This window comes from Dama dama, chromosome 1 (assembly GCF_033118175.1).
Source record: "Dama dama isolate Ldn47 chromosome 1, ASM3311817v1, whole genome shotgun sequence".
Taxonomy (NCBI): Eukaryota; Metazoa; Chordata; class Mammalia; order Artiodactyla; family Cervidae; genus Dama; species Dama dama.
In genome coordinates this window covers 79,632,188-79,653,957 of record NC_083681.1, presented here as the reverse complement: position 1 = coordinate 79,653,957, position 21,770 = coordinate 79,632,188, and the positions used below count along the sequence as shown (strand labels likewise).

Below are 21,770 nucleotides of genomic sequence, written 5' to 3'. Positions count from 1 at the left end.
GAAAACCCACACAATTAAAATGCTTACAGCACTTTGTTGTTTGTGATGACTGAGAAACCCCAAAACAGAAGCTTTGCACATTTCCCTCAGATAGTAAGCAATACATATACAGCATCTGTGGTTTCTCGTTTACTAATTGCACTGGTGCAGAAATTGAGGCTTGAGGAAGCTGAAGTTGTGTATGAAGCAGTAAACGGACTGGCGGTGATTAGAGTTATTAATAGGTTTTCTGTGTCTGGACCCAGTGACATTCCCTGTAAACATAAAGGCAGGTATGAAAACCAAATGATGTGAGTCTGGCAGGAGGTGGATGAGATGACAGTGAAATAAAGTGAGGAAACAGGAACACTGAATAAAGAAGGGAGGGGTGCTGATGACAGGAGTTGAATGTCAGGTAGGAGTCACTCTGGTCATAAGGACAAAAGGGGTACTAGATATTATTTAGAGCGGTGGCTTTTTCTTTTTTCTTTCTTTCTTTTTTTTTTTTTTTTTACATGAAACAAATCACCTAAGGAAATCTTGCCCAGAGGCATAGTCAATGAATATGATTAAGGGTAACTATATGAAGAGGACAGTTTCCCTTCCATTGCCACTCACTATTGGACCATCCTTATACTGAAAATGAGGAGACAGGCTCAGAGGTGCCAGGAGCATGCTCGAGTGATAGGCTAGATTAGTGACACAGCCTGGAACGAAACACACTTCTCGCTTCCTGACTCCTGAGCCGGTGCTCCTTATAATTCACAAGGGTGCTTGTAAGAAAGATCTCAGCTCTTGGGCTGGGAGGGAGGGGATGAGATTAAGGAATGTATACATGGCAGTTCCATAGTCTCCTGTGGATGCTTGCCATTTTGTGCAATGTGTAGGGGTGGGGCTGACGTTGTTGAACAGCCAGAGTGACCTTTCATCATTTGCCAAATATTACAGTCCAAATGTCAATTTGAAGCTAAGCTCCTTGCAAAATTCATAAAATAAGGCAGCTAGCTTCCCTGAAAAATCCCAATAATAGGAAGCATATTTTCATTGTAACTTTTTTCCCTAGGTTGCAACAACTCTCCTGAAACACCACATAAATCTGTTCTCTTTTCAAGTAGTGGAAACAGAAGTTATGAATTTGAGCTATGTGACCAAAATGCCAGCTTCATAGCACGCTAGTTATATAATCTTATGCAATAGATTTAACAACACCTCAACATTTCAATTTCTCTTCTTTAAAATTGGAATATTAATGGTACATAGTTCATATGGTATCATATGAGAATTAAATCATATGAGGTCTAAATGAGACAATGTGGATCTTGGCACTTTGCCCAGCAGCATAGTTAGTGAACCTAAAAGCTAATCATTGAATTGTCATTATTGTATTCTAGAATCCTTAACTCCCCTTAGGGAACAGAGAAAACTGAAAGGAATGACTAGGACTGACTCAGGTTTGAGTGGATTATATTATGACCTGGGTGTTTGCTGGATCATCATGCTTTGTGATCTTCATTAATAAACAATATATTATTCAGAAATTATAGTTTTAGATGTATTTCATTAACTTAATATTTATAAGTAAGGCACTGAGTTACTAAAGAATCATCATAACATTTGAAAAGAGCACAGAAAGAAGCTACTTCATATTTATTTGAAGATAAAGCAGGGTTGTATGGTATATTGTAATATACTTCGTACCATGATTGGTAAATGATAAAATCACAATGCAATGATCAGAGGAGAAATATTGATGTTTGAGAGCACTGATTCTGGAGTCAGAAAATGTGGTCCGCATTCTGGCTTCACCACTCACTTGCTGTACAACCTTGGCTATGTTGCCTCAAGTCTGTGAGAATCAGCTCTCTCATTTGTAAAACAGAGTCAGTTATGGCATTATTCTAGGGCCTGGAGAAGGTGGGTGCTGACAATCAATAATAAGAGTGAAAGGGAGAAATGTATTTCACATGAAAACACCATTTAAAAAGAGAAGAAGAAGGAAAAAAAAAAAAAAAAGCCTGAAGAGAACATAGCATTAATGAAGTAGCTCTCTTTTAAGCTCTTTATTTAGCAGGCTCAGTTCAGTTCAGTTCAGTTCAGTCGCTCAGTCGTGTCCGACTCTTTGCGACCCCATGAATCACAGCACACCAGGCCTCCCTGTCCATCACCAACTCCCGGAGTTCACTCAAACTCATGCCCATCGAGTTGGTGACGCCATCCAACCATCTCATCCTCTGTTGTCCCCTTCTCCTCCTGCCCCCAATCCCTCCCAGCATCAGGATCTTTTCCAATGAGTCAAGTCTTCCCATGAGGTGGCCAAACTACTGGAGTTTCAGCTTCAGCATCAGTCCTTCCACTGAACACCCAGGACTGATCTCCTTTAGGATGGACTGGTTGGATGACCTTGCAGTCCAAGGGACTTTCAAGAGTCTTCTCCAACACCACAGTTCAAAAGCATCAATTTTTCGTCACTCAGCTTTCTTCACAGTCTAACTCTCACATCCATACATGACCACTGTAAAAACCATAGCCTTGACCAGATGGACCATTGCTGGCAAAGTAATGTCTCTGCTTTTTAATATGCTATCTAGGTTGGTCATAACTTTCCTTCCAAGGAGTAAGCATCTTTTAATTTCATGGCTGCAGTCACCATCCGCAGTCATTTTGGAGCCCCAAAAAATGAAGTCTGACATTGTTTCCACTGTCTCCCCATCTATTTCCCATGAGGTGATGGGACCAGATGCCGTGATCTCAGTTTTCTGAATGTTGAGCTTTAAGCCAACATTTTCACTCTCCTCTTTCACTTTCATCAAGAGGTTTTCCAGTTCCTCTTCACTCTCTGCCATAAGGGTGGTGTCATCTGCATATCTGAGGTTATTGATATATCTCCCAGCAATCTTGATCCCAGCTTGTGCTTCTTCCAGCCCAGCGTTTCTCATGATGTACTCTGCATGTAAGTTAAATGGGCAGGGTGACAATATATAGCCTTGATGTACTCCTTTTCCTATTTGGAACCAGTCTGTTGTTCCATGTCCAGTTCTAACTATTGCTTCCTGAGCTGCATACAGGTTTCTCAAGAGGCAGGTGAAGTGGTCTGGTATTCCCATCTCTTTCAGAATTTTCCACAGTTTATTGTGATCCACACAGTCAAAGGCTTTCGTGTAGTCAGTAAAGCAGAAATAGATGTTTTTCTGGAACTCCCTTGCTTTTTCGATGATCCAGCGGGTATTGGCAATTTGATCTCTGGTTCCTCTGCCTTTTCTAAAACCAGCTTGAACATCTGGAAGTTCTTGGTTCACGTATTGCTGAAGCCTGGCTTGGAGAATTTTGAGCATTACTTTACTAGCGTGTGAGATGAGTGCAATTGTGCAGTAGTTTGAGCATTCTTTGGGATTGCCTTTCTTAGGGATTGGAATGAAAACTGACCTTTTCCAGTCCTGTGGCCACTGCTGAGTTTTCCAAATTTGCTGGCATATTGAGTGCAGCAGTTTCACAGCATCATCTTTCAGGATTTGAAATAGCTCAACTGGAATTCCATCACATCCACTAGCTTTGTTCATAGTGGTGCTTTCTAAGGCCCACTTGACTTCACATTCCAGATAGTCTGGTTCTAGGTGAGTGATCACACCATTGTGATTATCTGGCTCATGAAGATCTTTTTTGTACAGTTCTTCTGTGTACTCTTGCCACCTCTTCTTTCATTATATACACTGGAGTGGATAACCATTTCCTTCTCCAGGAGATCTTCCCAACCCAGGGATTGAACCCAGGTCTCCTGCATTGTAGGCAGACGCTTTACCGTCTGAGCCACCACTGAAGTCCATTTAGTAGGTTACTAAGCGCCAAATGCTGGATAATGAATAAATGGGGGGAAAAAAAGACACAAAAAACAAAACAATAAAAAAAAACCCATAAGTTCCCTGAGATCCCAGAAATACTTGAAGTCAAATAATCACTAGTTATAAATAATGTGCTGCTTTTTCAGGTCTTCTAACTCTTAGCTGGAGCTCATATCAGCAGCTGACACATGGGAAATCAAAACAATGTGACAGAATTCATTCTCTTGGGCATTACGCGGTATCCAGAGCTGCGGAAAATACCCTCTGTCGTCTTTCTAATCATGTCTGTGTCCACCGTTTTGGGAAACCTCCTCATTGTGGTAACCATGGTTATGAGTCAGAGTCTGAGATCACCCATGTATTTTTTCCTTACCTCCTGTCCCTTTTGGATGTCACTTTCTCTTCCGTCATTGCCCCCAAGAAGACTGTGGACTCCTGCTCTGAGACCACTACCATCTCCCTGGAAGGCTGCATGGCCCAGCTCTTCGCTGAGCACTTGTTTGGTGGAGTGGGCATCCTCCTCATCACCGTGATGACCTGTGACTGCTCTGTGGCCATCTGTAAGCCCCTGCACTACTTGTCCATCATGAGACCTCAGGCATGCTGCCTGTTGCTGGGGGGGGCCTGGGGGGGGGCGATTTATCCACACCATAGTACAGCTTCTCTTCATGTGTCAAATACCCTTCTGTGTCCCAATACAATAGATCACTTTATATGAGATTTGTTCCCCCTGTTGAAACTGGCCAGCGTGGACACCCACACCGTGGGTCTCTTAGTCATCCGCAACGGTGGGGTGATGTGTGTGGCCATCTTCCTCATCCTCGTCACCTCCTATGTGGTCACCCTCTGCTCCCTGAAGTCCTGCAACTCCAAAGGGTGGCATAAAGCCCTCTCCACCTGTGGCTCCCACCTCACTGTGGTCATCATGTTTTCTGTGCCTTGTATGTTTTTATATGTCAAGCCTGTGGCCACCTACCCCATAGACAAGGTGATGGTCGAGTCTGATTCCATCATCACACCCATGTTAAATCCCTTGATCTACACCCTGAGGAACATGGAGGTGAAAAATGCCATGAGAAAACTGTGGATAAAACTGGGGAGTTTGGTTGGCAAGTGACTGTCATGCTAAGAATATCATGTGTTTCCATTAAAGAGAACTTTGTTCTTTCAGAAACATGGGGGAAACAAAACTATCCATTCTCCACTAACAACCAGTGAGATTTCTTAAAAATATAAATCTGATTTTGATTGATAGTGTTTGCAGTTTAAGGATTATGATATCTTTCTGCTTTCTGTTCTTCTTTAGCTTCCTATTGCCTTCATAGCTTTTTTCATTTTTCCTACTTATTTTTAAATTATAATTACATAATGTCCAAGAAAATATCTCAACAGCTTAAATCAAAATGTGAATAAATGCAATTATTTTAAAAGAAATAACATGAGAAAGGAGAATTGATGGAAAAGTTCATTCCAAGCAAAATCACCAAATTTCTTGCTATTATTTTTATTATTTTTATTTTTAATTCATTTTCATTAACATAATTCCAATTGGATTTTGATAGTTCTATCACAAAGCTGGATAACAAACTATCAAGTACTTCGTTATCAGTAATGAGAAAATACAGCCATCTCTCAGCAGAACCACTTCTAAATAGGAATGTTTTCTGATGGCTTATTTTTTTCTGGAAGAAATTAACTTTTTAAAACTACAATTTGTTATAAAATTTAGATGTTTTTCTAGGACTCGTTCTTAGTGACTTTTGAAAGTGCAGTGTACACATTTTTAACATCTCAATGAACCATTGTATTTATTGTTTATCGGTTATTTGGAATCTCCTTGCCTCATACTAGAATTTCCTGGTTAATCTTTCTACTTCCTCTAAATCTCTAATCACATCTTGAGTGCCTCACCCAACCCCTTGGTGTGCATCAGACATCCTGAGATTTGTCATTTGCCCTCAGAACTTTCCTGGCGGCTGAGTCAATAAAGCATCTGCCTACAATGTGGGAGACCTGGGTTCGATCCCTGGGTCGGGAAGATCCTCTGGAGAAGAAAGTGGCAACCCACTCCCGTACTCTTGCCTGGAAAATCCCATGGACAGAGGAGCATGGTAGGCTACAGTCCATGGGGTTACAAAGAGTCCAACACAACTGAGTGATTTCACTTCACTTCTCTTCACTTCTTAGATTCATGAAAGATTTTCCTTCTCTCTCTCTCAAAACAAGCCTTCATCCTACTGAGGTGACTACTTCTCTCCAACTTCTGGTACTAGATGAAGGGTCATTACTTTAGAGAGCCTTCCTCTGTGACTCTATTCAATGGTTCTTATACTCTCACCATTGTTCTCTATGTCAGTGTTTTCATTTTCTTAGTAACAATGACCAAAAGCAAGTCTATTTTGTATAACTATGCTCTGACTTTTATTACATTCCATGCCGGTCTAGACTGGACATGTCTCCAGGAAGGGATTTTTTTTTTTTAATTTTTATTTATTTTTGACTGTGCTGGTCTTCATTGTCTCATGGGTTTTTCTCTAGTTGCAGCAAGCAGGGGCTACTCTCTAGTTCTTATGCATGGGATTCTCATTGTGGTGACTTCTTCTGTTGTAGAGCATGGATCGTAGAGCTTGTGGGCTTCAACAGATTCGGTTCACAGGCTCAACAGTTGTGGTACCCGGGCTTGGTTGCTCTGTGGCACGTGTGACCTTCGCAGATCAGGAACCCATGCCTCCTGCATTGGTAGGTGGATTCTTTCCCGCTGAGATACTAACAAAGCCCAGAAGGGGTTTTTGTTTATCCTTCCCATGGATTCATTTTTCAATAAATATCTGTTGGATGAATATAAAACACAAGAGCTTATATTTTTCAAATAGCCAAATTCAGATGGTTGAGGCATAAAAAGAAACAAACACTAAAATTAAAAGTAACTGAAACAAAAAGGCAGAAAGTGAACCTTATAATAGAGTTAATGGAAATGGCAGGATGTGATTATTTCATGGAAAGTACTTCATGTTGGGCAGCCAGAAAAGGATTCTATTAGCATGCATCTTTTAAACTGATTAGAATTCTGTTGATATTACATTAGAAAAAAGTTATGAGCTATATTAATGTTTTAATACCAATGAGCTGAGTAGTTACAAAAATGACCAGAAGGAAACAGTCGTGTGAGGATTAGCGAGATAAAGATTCTAGAGAGAGAACACTCTAATTCAAGAAATATCAGGGTGTTTTTGAGGAAATAAATGTAAAATAACAGAATGAATGGAACATAGTGATCCAGGCAGAGAGAGGCCAGGAGCAAGATCAAAAATATATGAGAGACTCAGATCATGTATGCAATGCTGATACTTCTGAGTTTCTATTCAAGCATGGGTAAATAATTTCCCCAATATATTAAATTTGAATAAACAACAAGAAAAAAGAATGAAAGTTATATTTGGATTATGTCTTGTTTACTTAAGATGACACCACCCTAATGGGAGAAGTAAAGAGGAACTAAAGAGCCTCTTGTTGAAAGTGAAAGAAAAGAGTGAAAAAGCTCTCTTAAAACTCAACATTGAAAAAAAGAAGATCATGGCATCAGGTCCCATCACTTCATGGAAAATAGATGGAGAAAAAATGGAAACAGTGACAGACTTTGTTTTCTTGGGCTCCAAAATCACTACAGTTGGTGACTACAGCCATGAGATTAAGATGCTTTTTCCTTGGAAGGAAACCTATGACAAATCTAGAGAGTGTATTAAAAATCAGAGATGTCACTTTGATGACGAAGGTCTTTGTAGTCAAAGCTATGGTTTATCTTGTAGTCATGTATGGATGTGAGAGTTGGACCTTAAAGATTGAGTGCCAAAAACTTGATGCTTTTGAACTCTGGTGTGGGAGAAAACTCTTGAGCATTCCTGGGATAGCAAAGAGATCAAACCAGTCAATCCTAAAGGAAATCAGTCCTGAATATTCATTGGAAGGACTGATGCTGAAGCTGAAGCTCCAATACTTTGACCACCTGATGCAAGAAGCTGACTCATAGGAAAGGCCTTGATGCTGGGAAAAAACTGAGGGCAGGACGAGAAGGGGGTGACTCAGCTGGTAAGGAATCTGCCTGCGATTCAGGAGACCCCAGTTCAGTCCCTGGGTTGGGAAGATCCCCTGGAGAAGGGATAAGCTACCCACTCCAGTATTCTTGGACTTCCCTAGGGGCTCAGCTGGTAAAGAATCAGCCTGCAGTGCAGGAGTCCTGGCTTCAATCCTTAGGTTGGGGGTGTCCCCTGGAGGAGGGCATGGCAGCCCTCTCCAGTATTCTTGCTTAGAAAATACCCATGGACCGAGGAGCCTGGAGTCCATGCAAAGAGTCAGACATGACTGAACAACTAAGCATAACACAGCATAGGATCAAATGGAAATGCTTTAAAAGCAGAACTTCAGACATAAAAGTAGAAAAATGGGGGGTGTTTATTTGGAGGGAGTGTATAGCAAGTTTACAATTTGTGAATATGGTATTAAAGGCTCTGACAGATGTCATTTTTTTCATTTATTTTTATTAGTTGGAGGCTAATTACTTTACAATATTGTAGTGGTTTTTGTCATACATTGAGATGAGTCAGCCATGGAGTTACATGTATTCCTCCTCCCGATCCCCCCTCCCACCTCCCTCTCCACCTGATTCCTCTGGGTCTTCCCAGTGCACCAGGCCCGAGCACTTGTCTCGTGCATCCAGCCTGGGCTGGTGATCTGTTTCACCCTAGATAATATACATGTTTCGATGCTGTTCTCTCGAAACATCCCACCCTCGCCTTCTCCCACAGAGTCCGAAAGTCTGTTCTGTGCATCTGTGTCTCTTTTCCTGTTTTGCATACAGGGTTAGCGTTACCGTCTTTCATGGTACGTATACACAAGATGTCGTTTTTGTTCTTAGATGTTTTTTTTCCTGTCACTACTTTTTATATTAGAGCTATTTGGGATCTTAGGTGCAACATACTAACATTTTGTCTTCATTTGACAGAAATGCTTCCCTTAAAGCAATACTTAAGTACTTGAGTATTAAATGATACTTAAATATCACAAAATAATACTCTTGGTGCCAATTTGAATTAGAATTATAAGCTCAGGTTCTAAAATAGCATGACAGTACTTAATCATGAGATTATATAGTGGTTGTGGTAGTGGGAGTGGTGAGTGAACATTATTTATATATTAAGCTATCTTCAAATACACAGTTTTTCAATAATCATATATAAAATAAAAGATCCAATTTTGAGAAGTGCTAAGCTTTCAACTTCAGGTTCTTCCCAGAATCCTGAAACTTGAAGTTTCAGATGTTTTGGGGAAGCAAAAGAACAAAAATGCTTCTTTCCTGTACACAAATGAATATAACAAAGAAAACTTAATGGTATGGGAAGAGCCTGAAACTTCATTATTTCCTGCAAATGTTCATATTCCCAAAAGTGATTCTCAAAGTATAAGGAAGATGAAGCGCCTTCTCTCCTACTTGGATAAAACGACCACTTCCTTTCACTTGTCCTCTTTATAAAGCACCTTTTCTGTCCTCCCTCCTGCCCTTTACCCTCCCTTCTGCACATTCATGCTGCCAAACTCTTATTTCCTCTTCCCTCTCCTTTATGAAGAGCAATGTGAAAGACTCTGAAGGGCAATTGATTGACTGGCTGTTATGTCTTATTAAGCCAAATATAAGACCCTTCATCTTCTTAACTATTCATGATATTTTAAGAGGTTTTTCAGGGACAGTCTAGGTTTTCACTGATAGTTCCAGCTTTTATAGGAGTTTGAGGGTCATCAGTGTAGATACACTAGTGAGGTGGATTCAGGCACTGATTTCCAGAGTAGCATTTTCTCAGAGAATCTTCTCTAACCGTTAGGTTGTCAAGACAGAAACTGTGATTCTGTAGAGTTCCAGTCCCCTATGGATAAGCTCTTATGACCACCTTCATAAGAACTAAAATAAAATTTAGAAAAAGAATCAATGTGCACACATACACACACACACACACATTCTGTCAGTCCTCTTCTCTCTGAAGAAATATTTGTGCAAGAAACTAAATTATCATGTGAATATTGCCTGATGTGGATAGAATTAAAGTAAGAGTCATCAGAGGTTGTTCAAAATTGTTATGGGTTTTAGTTTCTAATGCAAGCCTCTCAGAATAAGGATACTGTGTATCTCTGTCTTTATATCCTTGTATTTCTCTACTCTTGCTTCTGACAAAAATATGCTATCTCTTCTGTCCATAAAGCAGAACTAAATCTTTAAGGAAATATACACAAGGATTCCTCTATATACACTTATCAAGTGAAGTCATGCTTTGCTACACCATAACATTTTCATGGCATTTTTCACTTCTTCATTCCGTAGTGTATAGATCAGCGGATTAAGTAAGGGTGTCCCAATTGTATAAAACACAGCCACCATCTTGTCCATTGGAAATGTGGTTGGTGGGCGTGTGTATATGAATATACATGGGCCAAAAAATATGACAACCACAATGAAGTGGGAGGTGCATGTAGAAAGGGCTTTTCGCCTTCCTTCTGTGCTGTGGTTTCTCAGGGAGTGTAAGATGACAACATAGGAGATAAACAGGATTATGAAACTCACCATACATATGGCCCCACTGTTAAAAACAGCAAGCAAATTTATCACAGAAATGTCCATGCAGGCAAGTTTCAACAAGGGCTGCAAATCACAGAAATAGTGGTCAATCACATTGGGGCCACAAAAGGGCAACCTCAAAACCAGGAAAATCTGTGCTGACGAGTGAATACAAGACCCCACCCAGGCTAGAATCACCAGTACACCACAGAGGTGCCGGCTCCTGATGGTTGTATATCGCAAGGGTTTGCAGATTGCTATGTAGCAATCAAAGGCCATGAGGATGAGCACAAAGATCTCCATGCATCCAAAGAAATGGGCTGCAAAGACCTGGGTCATGCACTCATTGTAGGAAATGGCTTTCTCCTGAGAAAGGACATCCACAATTAACCTGGGGGCTGTGGTTGTAGAGAAGCAGGCATCAGCAAAGGACAGATAGAATAGGAAGAAATACATGGGACTCCCAAGTGTCCTGCTTGTCTTAATAGTCACCACAATAAGAAAGTCCCCCAACAGTGTTGCAAGGTATAAAATCAAGAAGACTCCAAATATCACTTTCTGCTTTTCCACATCCTGTGTCAAGCCAAACAGAATGAATTCAGTCACACTCTTATTCACTGACATGGTAATGACTGTAGACAAGATCTAGGTGACAAAGGTTTAATCTGCAGAAAGAAGAAAAGAACAGACATCTCGGGAAGATAAGTGGACTGAATTCTGAAGTCCTAGTTTCTGCTGCATGCTCTGTTTTTTCCAAATGCCTTTAATCCGATCTGAATCTCTGGAAATCTGCACATGTTCTAATCCCTCCCAGATCTATCTATGATTCAGAAGTTAGCAGCCTTGGATCAAAGTTTTTGCATTTTGAGAATACAGAATGAATGGCCTTTAAAATTTTTTATTCCAACCAAGATCATGAACTCCAGAACTAGTACTTTCCTTGGACAAATGACTTTAGCACTTTGAAATTTAACCTTCAGACAAGAAATGGGGTGCAAATACTTGCCATATCTTATTCTGAGTTTTCCTGAAAATTTAAAGCCGGTTTTGTATCCACAAAGACATCAATATACACAGGTATATTCCAGGCATTATATATCTTTTCTATGTTCTTTAAAATCTAAATAGCACTATTTCAATATTAAGTGCTAACACTATTAGAGGCCCTGCTGAAGAAACCATTCTTAGTTTGGTTCATTTTTGTGTCTATTATACCTGACTCTATTGGAGTCTTGGTTGAAGTATGCTTTGACAATTTTTACCTATGCTTCTTGTGTTCAAGATGTCAGCTTCACTGATGGTCATAATACAACAAATGCGTGGATAATACACTAAGATTTCTATAATTTGGGAAACTATTATTTACCCTCTCAACTATACTCCTGAACTTACCCCATTAAAGTACTAAGCCTTTCTGCCTATGGATTTGACTTGTAAAATTTCCAATATGTGTATAATCTAACATATGATCTTACTTACACAAGTCTCTCTTTACTCTAAATTTTCCAGAGTATTTTGCTAAAAATATTGTTTGAAAAAAATCCTGTGATTCCAATATACAGTAATACAATTTTTCTATTTCAGATATTTGTTAATATCATATATAGTTTGAATGAAGTCATCATTGTAGTTTCTGACTTTCACTTAGAATTATTATAACAATTTTCACTTTAATATGTGAAATTTCACAATAATTTATGTAGTTTAATTATTGACTTAATGATATAATGGTATATAAAACTTTAGAATATTGCAGAAAAATCAATGCACATGCAAGCAAAGAAAACTTATTGTATTATTTCACTTGGTTAGCAAAAATATCTTTTTATTACATGTATATTAAATTATATTACAAGCCACATTTTATTTTTTACCACATCTTTATGAAAACATATGGTCCTGAGTATCTTCTATCTTTTGTTGTCTTATATTTTGTAATTTTGGTATTTTATTTACAATCAATATTAATCGAGCAAAATGATGTTTCTTAGTAAAGAATACAGTTGATGGAGTCAGTTTGTCTGGGTTCAAGTCCCAGATTCACTATTTACTATTTGTTAGTAAACTAGTTATTAGTTTACTAGAGGTAATTATGGTTACTATGCAGTTAAAATGAAGAAGGATGTGGCTCATAGTAAGCGAGAACTCTGTAAGTCTCAGTCTCTGCTACTTACTAGTTTACTAGACATAATTATGGTTACTGTGCAGTTAAAATGAAGAAGGATGTGGCTCATAGTAAGCGAGAACTACGTAAGTCTCAGTCTCTGCTACTTACTAGTTTACTAGACATAATTATGGTTACTGTGCAGTTAAAATGAAGAAGGATGTGGCTCATAGTAAGCGAGAACCATGTAAGTCTCAGTCTCTGCTACTTACTAGTTTACTAGAGGTAATTACGGTTACTATGCAGTTAAAATGAAGAAGGATGTGGCTCATAGTAAGCGAGAACTACGTAAGTCTCAGTCTCTGCTACTTGCACTTTTATGACTTTGCTTCTTTTCTTCTTCTGTGACCTTGTTCTTTTTTATAAAATACAAGCTGTCAATTTTCCCATTTTAATGTAGTCTATATTTTGAAAAAACTTTAAAATAGTAATACAGTATCCACTCACCTTCCATAATTCCATAATTATCTTTCACTTTAAATACTGAATTGAAATTGTTTGGAGTTATTGTGAGGAATGTGGAAAACATCCTCCCTGTTCCTAAAAGTTTAATATGAGTTTTAAGGTACTTGGAGATAAGATCACTAATTATGTAAGTCATCATATGATTGGTGTTATAAGAGTAGAAACCATCTGCAGAGAGAAAAGTACAAATTCCTAAAGAGTACATTGGTCAGTGAAAAATTCAGAATTTTTTAAAGAGATGAACTTAACTGAAGAAAGTCAGGTTTTAAATTAGGTCTGAGAGGTGAGTTAGCATAGAATCTGAGGCCACACTGCCTAGATTCACACTCAACCTGCTGCCTATGAGGGTGTAATATTTAACAAATTCCTTGATTCTATGCATTTCATTTTCTCCAGCTGTGAAAATATGTGATAAAGCAATCTACCTTTCAAGATTGCTATGAAGGTTGGATAATTCAGGATGTGCAAAACATATGGAAGATGCAGGTATGTGGTACCTTCAAGTGCAGTGGTTACTTCCATTATGATTATGAGTGTTAGCTTTCCAAGAGGGATTTTTCATTTTTCAAAGATACCAATTCCAAATTTTTATTTACCTATAAAACAACTGCACAACTGTTTTAAACATTAAGTTCCCTTTCTAAGTAGCTGAAATCATAACAGCACTGTGTATCACACCAGTTTTCTCATGGTGACCAGAAGTTAGGAATGATGCTTTCAGAAATTATAATATGTACTTAAATATAAATAAACAAAAGTACACAACACATTCAGTAATATGGGCCCCTGATAAGAGAAAAGTAGAAGGAACATAGGCCCTTGGATGTGAAAAAGTCTAGAATCCAGAGATAGAATTCAGAGGAGTGAGGGCTTTGGAAGGAGAGAGGAAAGCAATATTTTAATGGACATGATACTGCTGCTGCTAAGTCACTTCAGTCGTTCAGTCATGTCCAGCTCTGTGCGACCCCATAGATGGCAGCCCACCAGGCTCCCCCGTCCCTGGGATTCTCCAGGCAAGAACACTGGAGTGGGCTGCTGTTCCCTTCTCCAATACTTGAAAGTGAAAAGTGAAAGTGAAGTCGCTCAGTTGTGTCCAACTTTTCATGACCTCATGAACTGTAACCTACCAGGTTCCTCCGTCCATGGGATTTTCCAGGCAAGAGTACTGGAGTGGGTTGCCATTGCCTTCTCCAAATGGACATGATAAGGCAAATGCTTTATCAAGCAAATAAAAAGAAAATAAAACCAAAACTTCTATTTTAGTTGGATTATTCTGATGCTGGGAAATACTGAAGGCAAAAAGAGAAGATGTGGAAGAGAACAAGATGGTTAGATAGCATCACCGACTTAATGGACATGAATTTGAACAAAGTCCAGGAGGTCATGGAGGGAAGAGAAGCCTGATATGCTGAAGTCCATGGAGTGGCAAAGAGTCAGACATGACATAGCGCCTGAACAACAGCAAAGTCATAGTAGAAAAGCTTCGAAAACTAGGTTTTCTACCTAGCCAAAGGCCATGAAAGCAAGAGTGTATTGTTTGAGTATGTTTTTTTAGGAATATATAAAAAGTAGAGGCTTAAAAAGATGTGAACAGCTTTTATTATGATTTATTCATTATCTAAGAACAGAAATAACTAAGTTGTTTAACAAAATTGTCATTAAAAAAAAAAATCCAATTGGAGTTTAAGCTCATCTGCAATGAAATGTCTACCTTCTTGAAGATATGCAGCTTCCAGGGGAGATATGTCTTTCTATTCCCTACACTAAGAAACTAAGTGAGAGGCATACAAGTTGATCCACTGTGGTCCCAGTGAAATGAAGTCTGGACCCTCAGTGACCCCAGATATGATTGGTTGGTGACTTTGGATTTCTTACTTCCTTCCCTGGAGAAGGGAATAGCTACCCACTCCAGTATTCTGGCCTGGAGAATTCCATGGACTGTATAGTCCATGGGTTGCACAGAGTCGGACATGACTGAGCGACTTTCACTTGTTAGAGAGGGATCTTAAATGCTCCTTTTTGATTAGTCTCATGCAAAACAACAAAATTAAATATATCTTTTTTATATTTATAGGATCATGTGCTGTCATTGTTATCATTTTAAGGCTTTATCTTTTATAGCAGTTTTAGGTTCACAATAAAATTAAGAGAAAGGTTCAGAGATTTCCCATATAGTCCCTGCCCCAACACATGTATAACCTCCACCCCATTATCGCCTATCCCACCAGAGTGGTGCGTTTGTTATACTGCTGAAGCTACACGGACACATTGCAATCACCTGAAGTCCATCATTTAGCACAGGGCTCACCCTTGGTGGTGTACATTCTATGGATTTGAATAAATGTGCAATGATGTGTATCTATTGCTATAATATTATAGAGAATATGTTCACTGCCCTAAAACATGATCATTTTTATATTTCTAAAACATGGAACATATTAAGTCTTTTCACAGAGTACTTAATTTTCACTCAATTCTAAATAAAATGTCTCACACAAAAATTTAGTGGATGAAAAGTAACACTTTGAGTGAGATCTCTCTGTGTGTTTTGATTGTAAGAACTATTAGCTCCTACATACCATAAAGTCGGGCTGATATTTCATAAGCATCAGTATAACAAACGGCCATCTAGTGGTTAAGACTCCATGCATCTGGTGCAGGAGGCACAGGTTCAGTCCCTGGTCAGGGAACTAAGATCCTGCATGCCATTAGACAAGGCCAAAGGAAAAAAGAAAGAAAAGGGAAAGGGAACATTTTAGAGACATAACACCTCATAAATGCAGTAAAGTGATTACTATGGTTTTCAAGAACAATGACTGAGATACTCACTGTGGCTCTCAGAGTCCTCTATCTCAGTGCTTCTGCTTCTGCGTGCAGCAGCCCAGCCTGGCTCTGTCAAATCACGTGCTTGCTAATAGCTATCCATTTTAAAGGGCATGCTTGCGTGTGTGTGTGTGTGTGTGTGTGTGTGGACTGTATTTACTGAATTATGCAATCTTTTCAGATATGCTTTAATATTTTTTGTTCATTTGATTTTACCATCTCATAAGGCAAGTTCATGTGTTGGTTTTTTTTTACTTTTTACTGGAGCAGAGATGTTTTACAATGTTGTATTATTTTCTGCTATATGAGAAAACCATAATTCCAAAAGATACATGCACCTCAATGTGTATTGTGGCACTTTTTACCGTAGTCAGGACACAGAAGCACTCTCCATCAACAGAGGAATGGACAAATAAGATGTGGCACATATACACAATGGAATATTACTCAGCCATAAAAGGATCAAAACTGTGCCATTTGCAGAGATGTGGATGGGCCTAGAAACTGTCATACAGAGGCACGTTCATACTATTCTATTTTGTTTACTTCAAGTTAAGCTGGGAGGCAGGATTTAGCAAAGAATAGTCAGAGAGGAACCTGGACTGGAACTGAAGCATTTGTGCTCCATGGCAATTCTTGCTAACACTCTGCTCCACACAGTTACATAAAATATCAGTCTCCAGCCATCCAGGAGGAGCCAGCATAAAGCCAGAAAATCCTAAGCAGGTAAAGAAGTAAACCTCTGACATGTTCAGTGCATGTCCTGACTAGTAAATGAGTGCAAACTTCCTGATGGGTCAAACAAAGAGATCAGCATTTTAGATGTATATCTGAAAAATAATAGTAAGGATTAAGGGATAGAGAGATTAAAAAATGGTGGGAGAAACCAGAGCAAAAGGGGAAAATTTGACTGTGGGAAAGAGCCAGAAAAATAAGAATAATCAGGGGATGAAACAGGGCAAATCTCACTAGACAAGGGTGAGCAAAGACCCATGTTAGGGATAAAAAGTAGCTTATCCCAGGGTTTCACTAGAAAGTTTATTTTTCTCTTTTCCAGTCCTCATATTGTCCCTTACTCCAATCCCAGAAAAAGAATGCAATTTGGGGCTGTAAGTAGGGGTGATGGTGTGTCCTGGACAGAAAATGTTAGTGTAATAATTAGGACAACAAGTATCACAACATCACCAGTATCAGTGCATACCCACTGCACATCATTCATCTGCGCCCTTGTCCTTCTCCTACCCCTATGCTCTGTAAATGAGAGGCATAGAATACTGTGCCTCTGCTCCCTTCAGTATCTCCCCTTTATGGATAAGAATTGGGCCTGAGCCAGTGTTGCTTTAGCAGAGACCAATGAAAGAAGAGGCTCCCCCAAATATCAGAGCCCTGTCATCTCCAAGAGAAATGTGTTTCCTGAACTTGAGGTTTCTCAGGAGACAGAACTGGGTAGAGGCAGCTGACCTAAAAGCCAGTCTTGAATGGGAGGCAAGAAAAAGGAAATTGTTCAGTTGGGCTTGAAAACTTACCTTTTCTCTTTGTGGAAATAAAAAAAAAAGGATAGAGCTATGAGCTCTTGCTCCTTCAATTCTGATTTACTATGAAGATGAATCATGCTCAGTATTTGCAACATGTACATTGTACTCCAAATAGATCCACTCTGCTTTCCATCCCAGGACCTATGGGGAGAGAAGATACTCCATAAATACCAACCCTTCCTAGAAGGCCTGAGTTAGACTCTTCAGAAGGGTCTGTAATACTGGCAGAAAGTTGCTTACTCTGCTCTTATAAATTTCTAGAATAAATAGGAAATATTCCCACTAGTCTGTGATAAAACTATCTCTAAATAGCCAGATCCAATAACCCCAAATCATTCCCTGGCAGAGCATGTAAATTAAACATTTCCTCTTCCTCCAACAGATATTTATAGGGACTTAATGAAAAGTTCTTTGCCGAGGCTTTGAAGGTAAAATGTCTTCACCCTTCCCACCCAACCCTCAAAGACTTGTTAAATGAGCTATTTAGTTCAGTTAATCCAGAATCACAGCAAACCATGAAGCTAATTAATCCCAGACAAGATTGTCAAATGGGAGATTCTGCCCAGGGAGCCCTCCTCTCCTCCTACTCTGTCCTAATGAATGGGATACCTTCCATTTCAGTTGCCAAGAGCTCCACTCATGTACCCTACTCCAAGGGAGAAAACACACTTTCAAAGTCATATGGAGGTATAGACTGCAAAAAGTTACCAAAGACTCTTTTAAGTCAAATTTTTCCCAATGACAGAAGAAGCTCTGAGTGTAGGTAAAGGTTCAGATAGATCTGATCTAATAGAATTCTAGCTTCATGACTTATGTTTCTGTGGCTTTAAGCAAGTTTCTTAATTTCTCCTAGTTTTGTATTTTAGAAACTGTTACTGTTAGATATATTAATTATTATATAAATCCTGATGATACCAGTGAAACATAACTAATGACAATGAAAACTACTAATTTAAATTTCTATAAACCCTATAGCATTTTGAGATCAGTCACTAGATAAAGGGAGAAGAGAAAAATGGAAAGAAAAATGTTTTTACATACTTTTATATTTAAATGAACTTCTTAAAGCATGATTTACATATAATAGACTGCATCATTTTAAACATACAGTAATAACTTATGACAACTATATACACTCATGTAAATGCCACCACATGACAGGAGAATATTAATTTTGTTCTTCTATTCAAAGGACCAGATTACGACTTTCTGTGTGTCTTCTCTTCATAATTATGTTCTTTACTTTTCCTTCCGCTCTTTATTATTCGGTATTATAACACGGCTCCTTCTGAAGTAAGACAGGCAGTCCATTCCGTGCCACTTTCTAGCCTCTGGTGGTTTATATGTTTCTACAATTATTTATTTGTTAGCTCAACAGGTACTTGGCCATTTCCACTATGCCAGGTGCTATTCTAGACACTGAAGATGTAATATTATTTTTAAGACACAGATTCCTACCATCATAACCAGCAGATAAAATGAATAAACTGTATGACAGGTTAGAGAATGATAAGTGCTAAGGAGAAAAATTAAGCAGAGATGGAGGAATAGGAGATATGGAAGGTTACTGGGTGGGAGTTGCAATTTTATTAAGTAGCTGAAAAGTCATTGAGAGGATGCATTTTAATAATAAATCAAAAGTACTGAGGGGATAAGCTATGAATATATCCAGAGGAAGAATAATTGAGAGACAGAAAACAAGCTTGCAAAGATCCTTAGAAATGATCACAGCAAGAATACCAGTTACTATCTTTAACCATAAAAAGTTGTTAACAGAAGAGAATATAATCAGATCTTCCACACTTTGATTGTCAGAGTCTGAAGGTCCATGAGTGCTGAGATTCCCAAAGAGACACGCTCATGCAGAACATCTCAAAGTGGCATCATATGAGTTCATCTGCCACAGTTTACAGTCCAGTTTTCAGATCTATAGGGAAATCAGTCATGCAGTCGCTCAGTCATGTCCGACTCTTCGTGACCCCATGGATTGCAGCATGCCAGTCTTCCTGTCCATCACCAACTCCCAGATCTTGCTCAAACTCATGTCCATTGAGCCAGTGATGCCACCCAACCATCTCATCTTTGTTGTCCCCTTCTTCTCCTGCCTTCAATCTTTCCCAGCATCAGGGTCTTTTCCAATGAATCAGTTCTTCACATCAGGTGTCCCAAGTATTGGAGTTTCAACTATAGCAAAATAGTCTTGATTATATTTATTCTCAGAGATAGACTCAATGTCTGTTTCCTTGTGGGCTGGCTCCTACTGTTGATACTCATTAGTTAACATTACTCAAACAAGAATGCAAATTTAGTGAGATGCATGAAAAATATGAGCTTCCCAGGTGGCACAGAATCTGCCTGCCAATGCAGGGGATGCAAGAAATGCAGGTTTCATCACTGGGTCAGGAGCATCTCCTAAATAAGGAAATGGCAACTCATTCCAATATTCTTGCCTGGAGATTCACAAGGACAGAAGACCCTGGCAGGGTACAGTCCGTGGGGTCTCAAAACAATCAGATACGACTGAGCGACTGAGCACACACACACACATTATGACATTATTTTTATTTTATTTGTCAATTATTGCCTTTTTCATATGTATGATCTCATCTGTGAGATCTTAGTTTTTATAATATAACTCTAACAGCTTTATAAAATGGTCATCCATTCAGAAGTAACCAAAGATTAGGAAAGTGTCCATGAACTTAAACTACAAAAACAGATATGTATAAAAAGCTAAGAAATATGAAAGTAATAATCAACATGATGAACAAAACATATTAATGTATATACAGAGAAATTATGTATCAATACAGTGAATATCTTTGTTATAACTAGAATTGCCTGATTTGAATAGGAAGTGATACATTATTTCCCTATACATATGCAGGCAAAGAAAGAGCTAATTTTTCAGAGTATTACAAAGGGGAGACAAGCCCCAAATAGAGAGGCTTGACTAGCTGATACTTATGCTCCTTGGGGAGCATAGGTTTCTAGGAGTGATGTTATGCTATTGACTCTTGGCCAGAAAGTATATGATACAGACATAGTACTCCCAGACCTTATTTACCAACAAAATGGATGATAGAAATCAGGGGCAAATATTAAACCTGGATAAGAAAAAAAAAATAATAGTGTACAAAACCAGAAGTTAAACCTACAGAAAGAACAGTATGTGGTTCACGAGCAGAAACATCAAAGCAGACAGCAGACATGAGAAATGGGCTTGTGCCCCCACAAAGATGATGGAACTTTATGTTGTCTCTCTGAGACATTGGTTAAAATAATACAGATTTTGCCGGGTGCTCATTCTGCCTATTTCCCTAAATGGCCCACTGGAACACATTTATACTGTCTACAATAGAATGAGAACATTTTCTCTTTTCCATCAGTCCAATTATACTTAAACTCTGACAGAATTAGCAGTTGGCTTCTTCTGTTCTTTGTCATCTCGAGTCAGACTTTGTTGCACCATAACTTTCTCATGGCCTGTTTGACTTCTGCATTCCTCAGAGTGTAAATCAGAAGGCTGAGTAAAGGTGTCAAAATAGTGCAAAATGCAGCCACCATCTTGTCCACTGGAAATACAGTTAGAGGGCGAGCATATATGTATATACATGGTACAAAGAATAAGACAATAGCAATAACGTGGGAGCTGCATGTGGAAAGGGCTCTCCTCCTTCCTTCTGTGCTACAGTTACTCAGAGAACGTAAGATGAAAACATAGGAGATTAGCAGCATATGAAACTCACAATGCACATGGCCCTGCTGTTAAACACTATGAGTAGGTTGATGACATAAGTATCCACACAGGCAAGTTTCAACAAAGGTTGCATATCACAGAAATAGTGATCAATGACATTGGAGCCACAGAAGGGTAATCTCAAAACCAAGAGAACCTGTGCTGAAGAATGGATACAAGACCCCATCCAGGCCAGTCTCACCAGTGTGCCACAGACACGCTGGCTCATGATGGTTGTGTACTGCCGGGGCTTGCAAATGGCCACATAGCGATCAAAGGACATGAGGACAAGTACCAAGTTTCCCATGCACCCAAAGAAGTGAAATGCAAACATCTGGGTCATGCACTCATTGTAGGAGATGGCTTTCTTCTCAGATACAGAATCTACAATTAGCCTAGGGGCAGTGATTGTTGAAAGACAGGCATCAGTAAAGGATAAGTAGAAAAGGAAGAAGTACATGGGGCTCTGAAGTGTCTGGCCATATCGTGCGGTCATCACAATTAGGAAGCTTGCCAACAGAGTCCCAAGGTATAGAAATAAGAAGGTAACAGATACTACTTTCTCCTTCAGTAGATCCTGTGTTAACCCAAGCAGACTGAACTCGTTCACACTGCTGTTCTCTTCCAT

At 39.0% G+C, this 21,770-nt stretch overlaps 1 protein-coding gene and 2 pseudogenes across 1 annotated transcript; 1 reads left to right on the top strand and 2 right to left on the bottom strand.

Moving 5' to 3' along the window:
* Positions 1 to 4,003: 4,003 nt before the first annotated feature.
* On the top strand, positions 4,004 to 4,932 carry LOC133056395 (olfactory receptor 4C6-like; annotated as a pseudogene).
* A 5,193-nt stretch (positions 4,933 to 10,125) lies between these two features.
* Positions 10,126 to 11,040, bottom strand: LOC133056388 (olfactory receptor 4C11-like). Its single transcript, XM_061141655.1, has one exon. It carries the CDS (start codon positions 11,038 to 11,040, stop codon positions 10,126 to 10,128), a length of 915 nt encoding a protein of 304 aa, XP_060997638.1.
* Positions 11,041 to 20,856: 9,816 nt separating this feature from the next.
* On the bottom strand, positions 20,857 to 21,770 carry LOC133056379 (olfactory receptor 4C11-like; annotated as a pseudogene).

What these genes read in the sequence shown, in the direction of transcription:
- LOC133056388 (XM_061141655.1), bottom strand. Translation starts at nt 11,040, where the DNA reads ATGTCAGTGAATAAGAGTGTGACTGAATTCATTCTGTTTGGCTTGACA.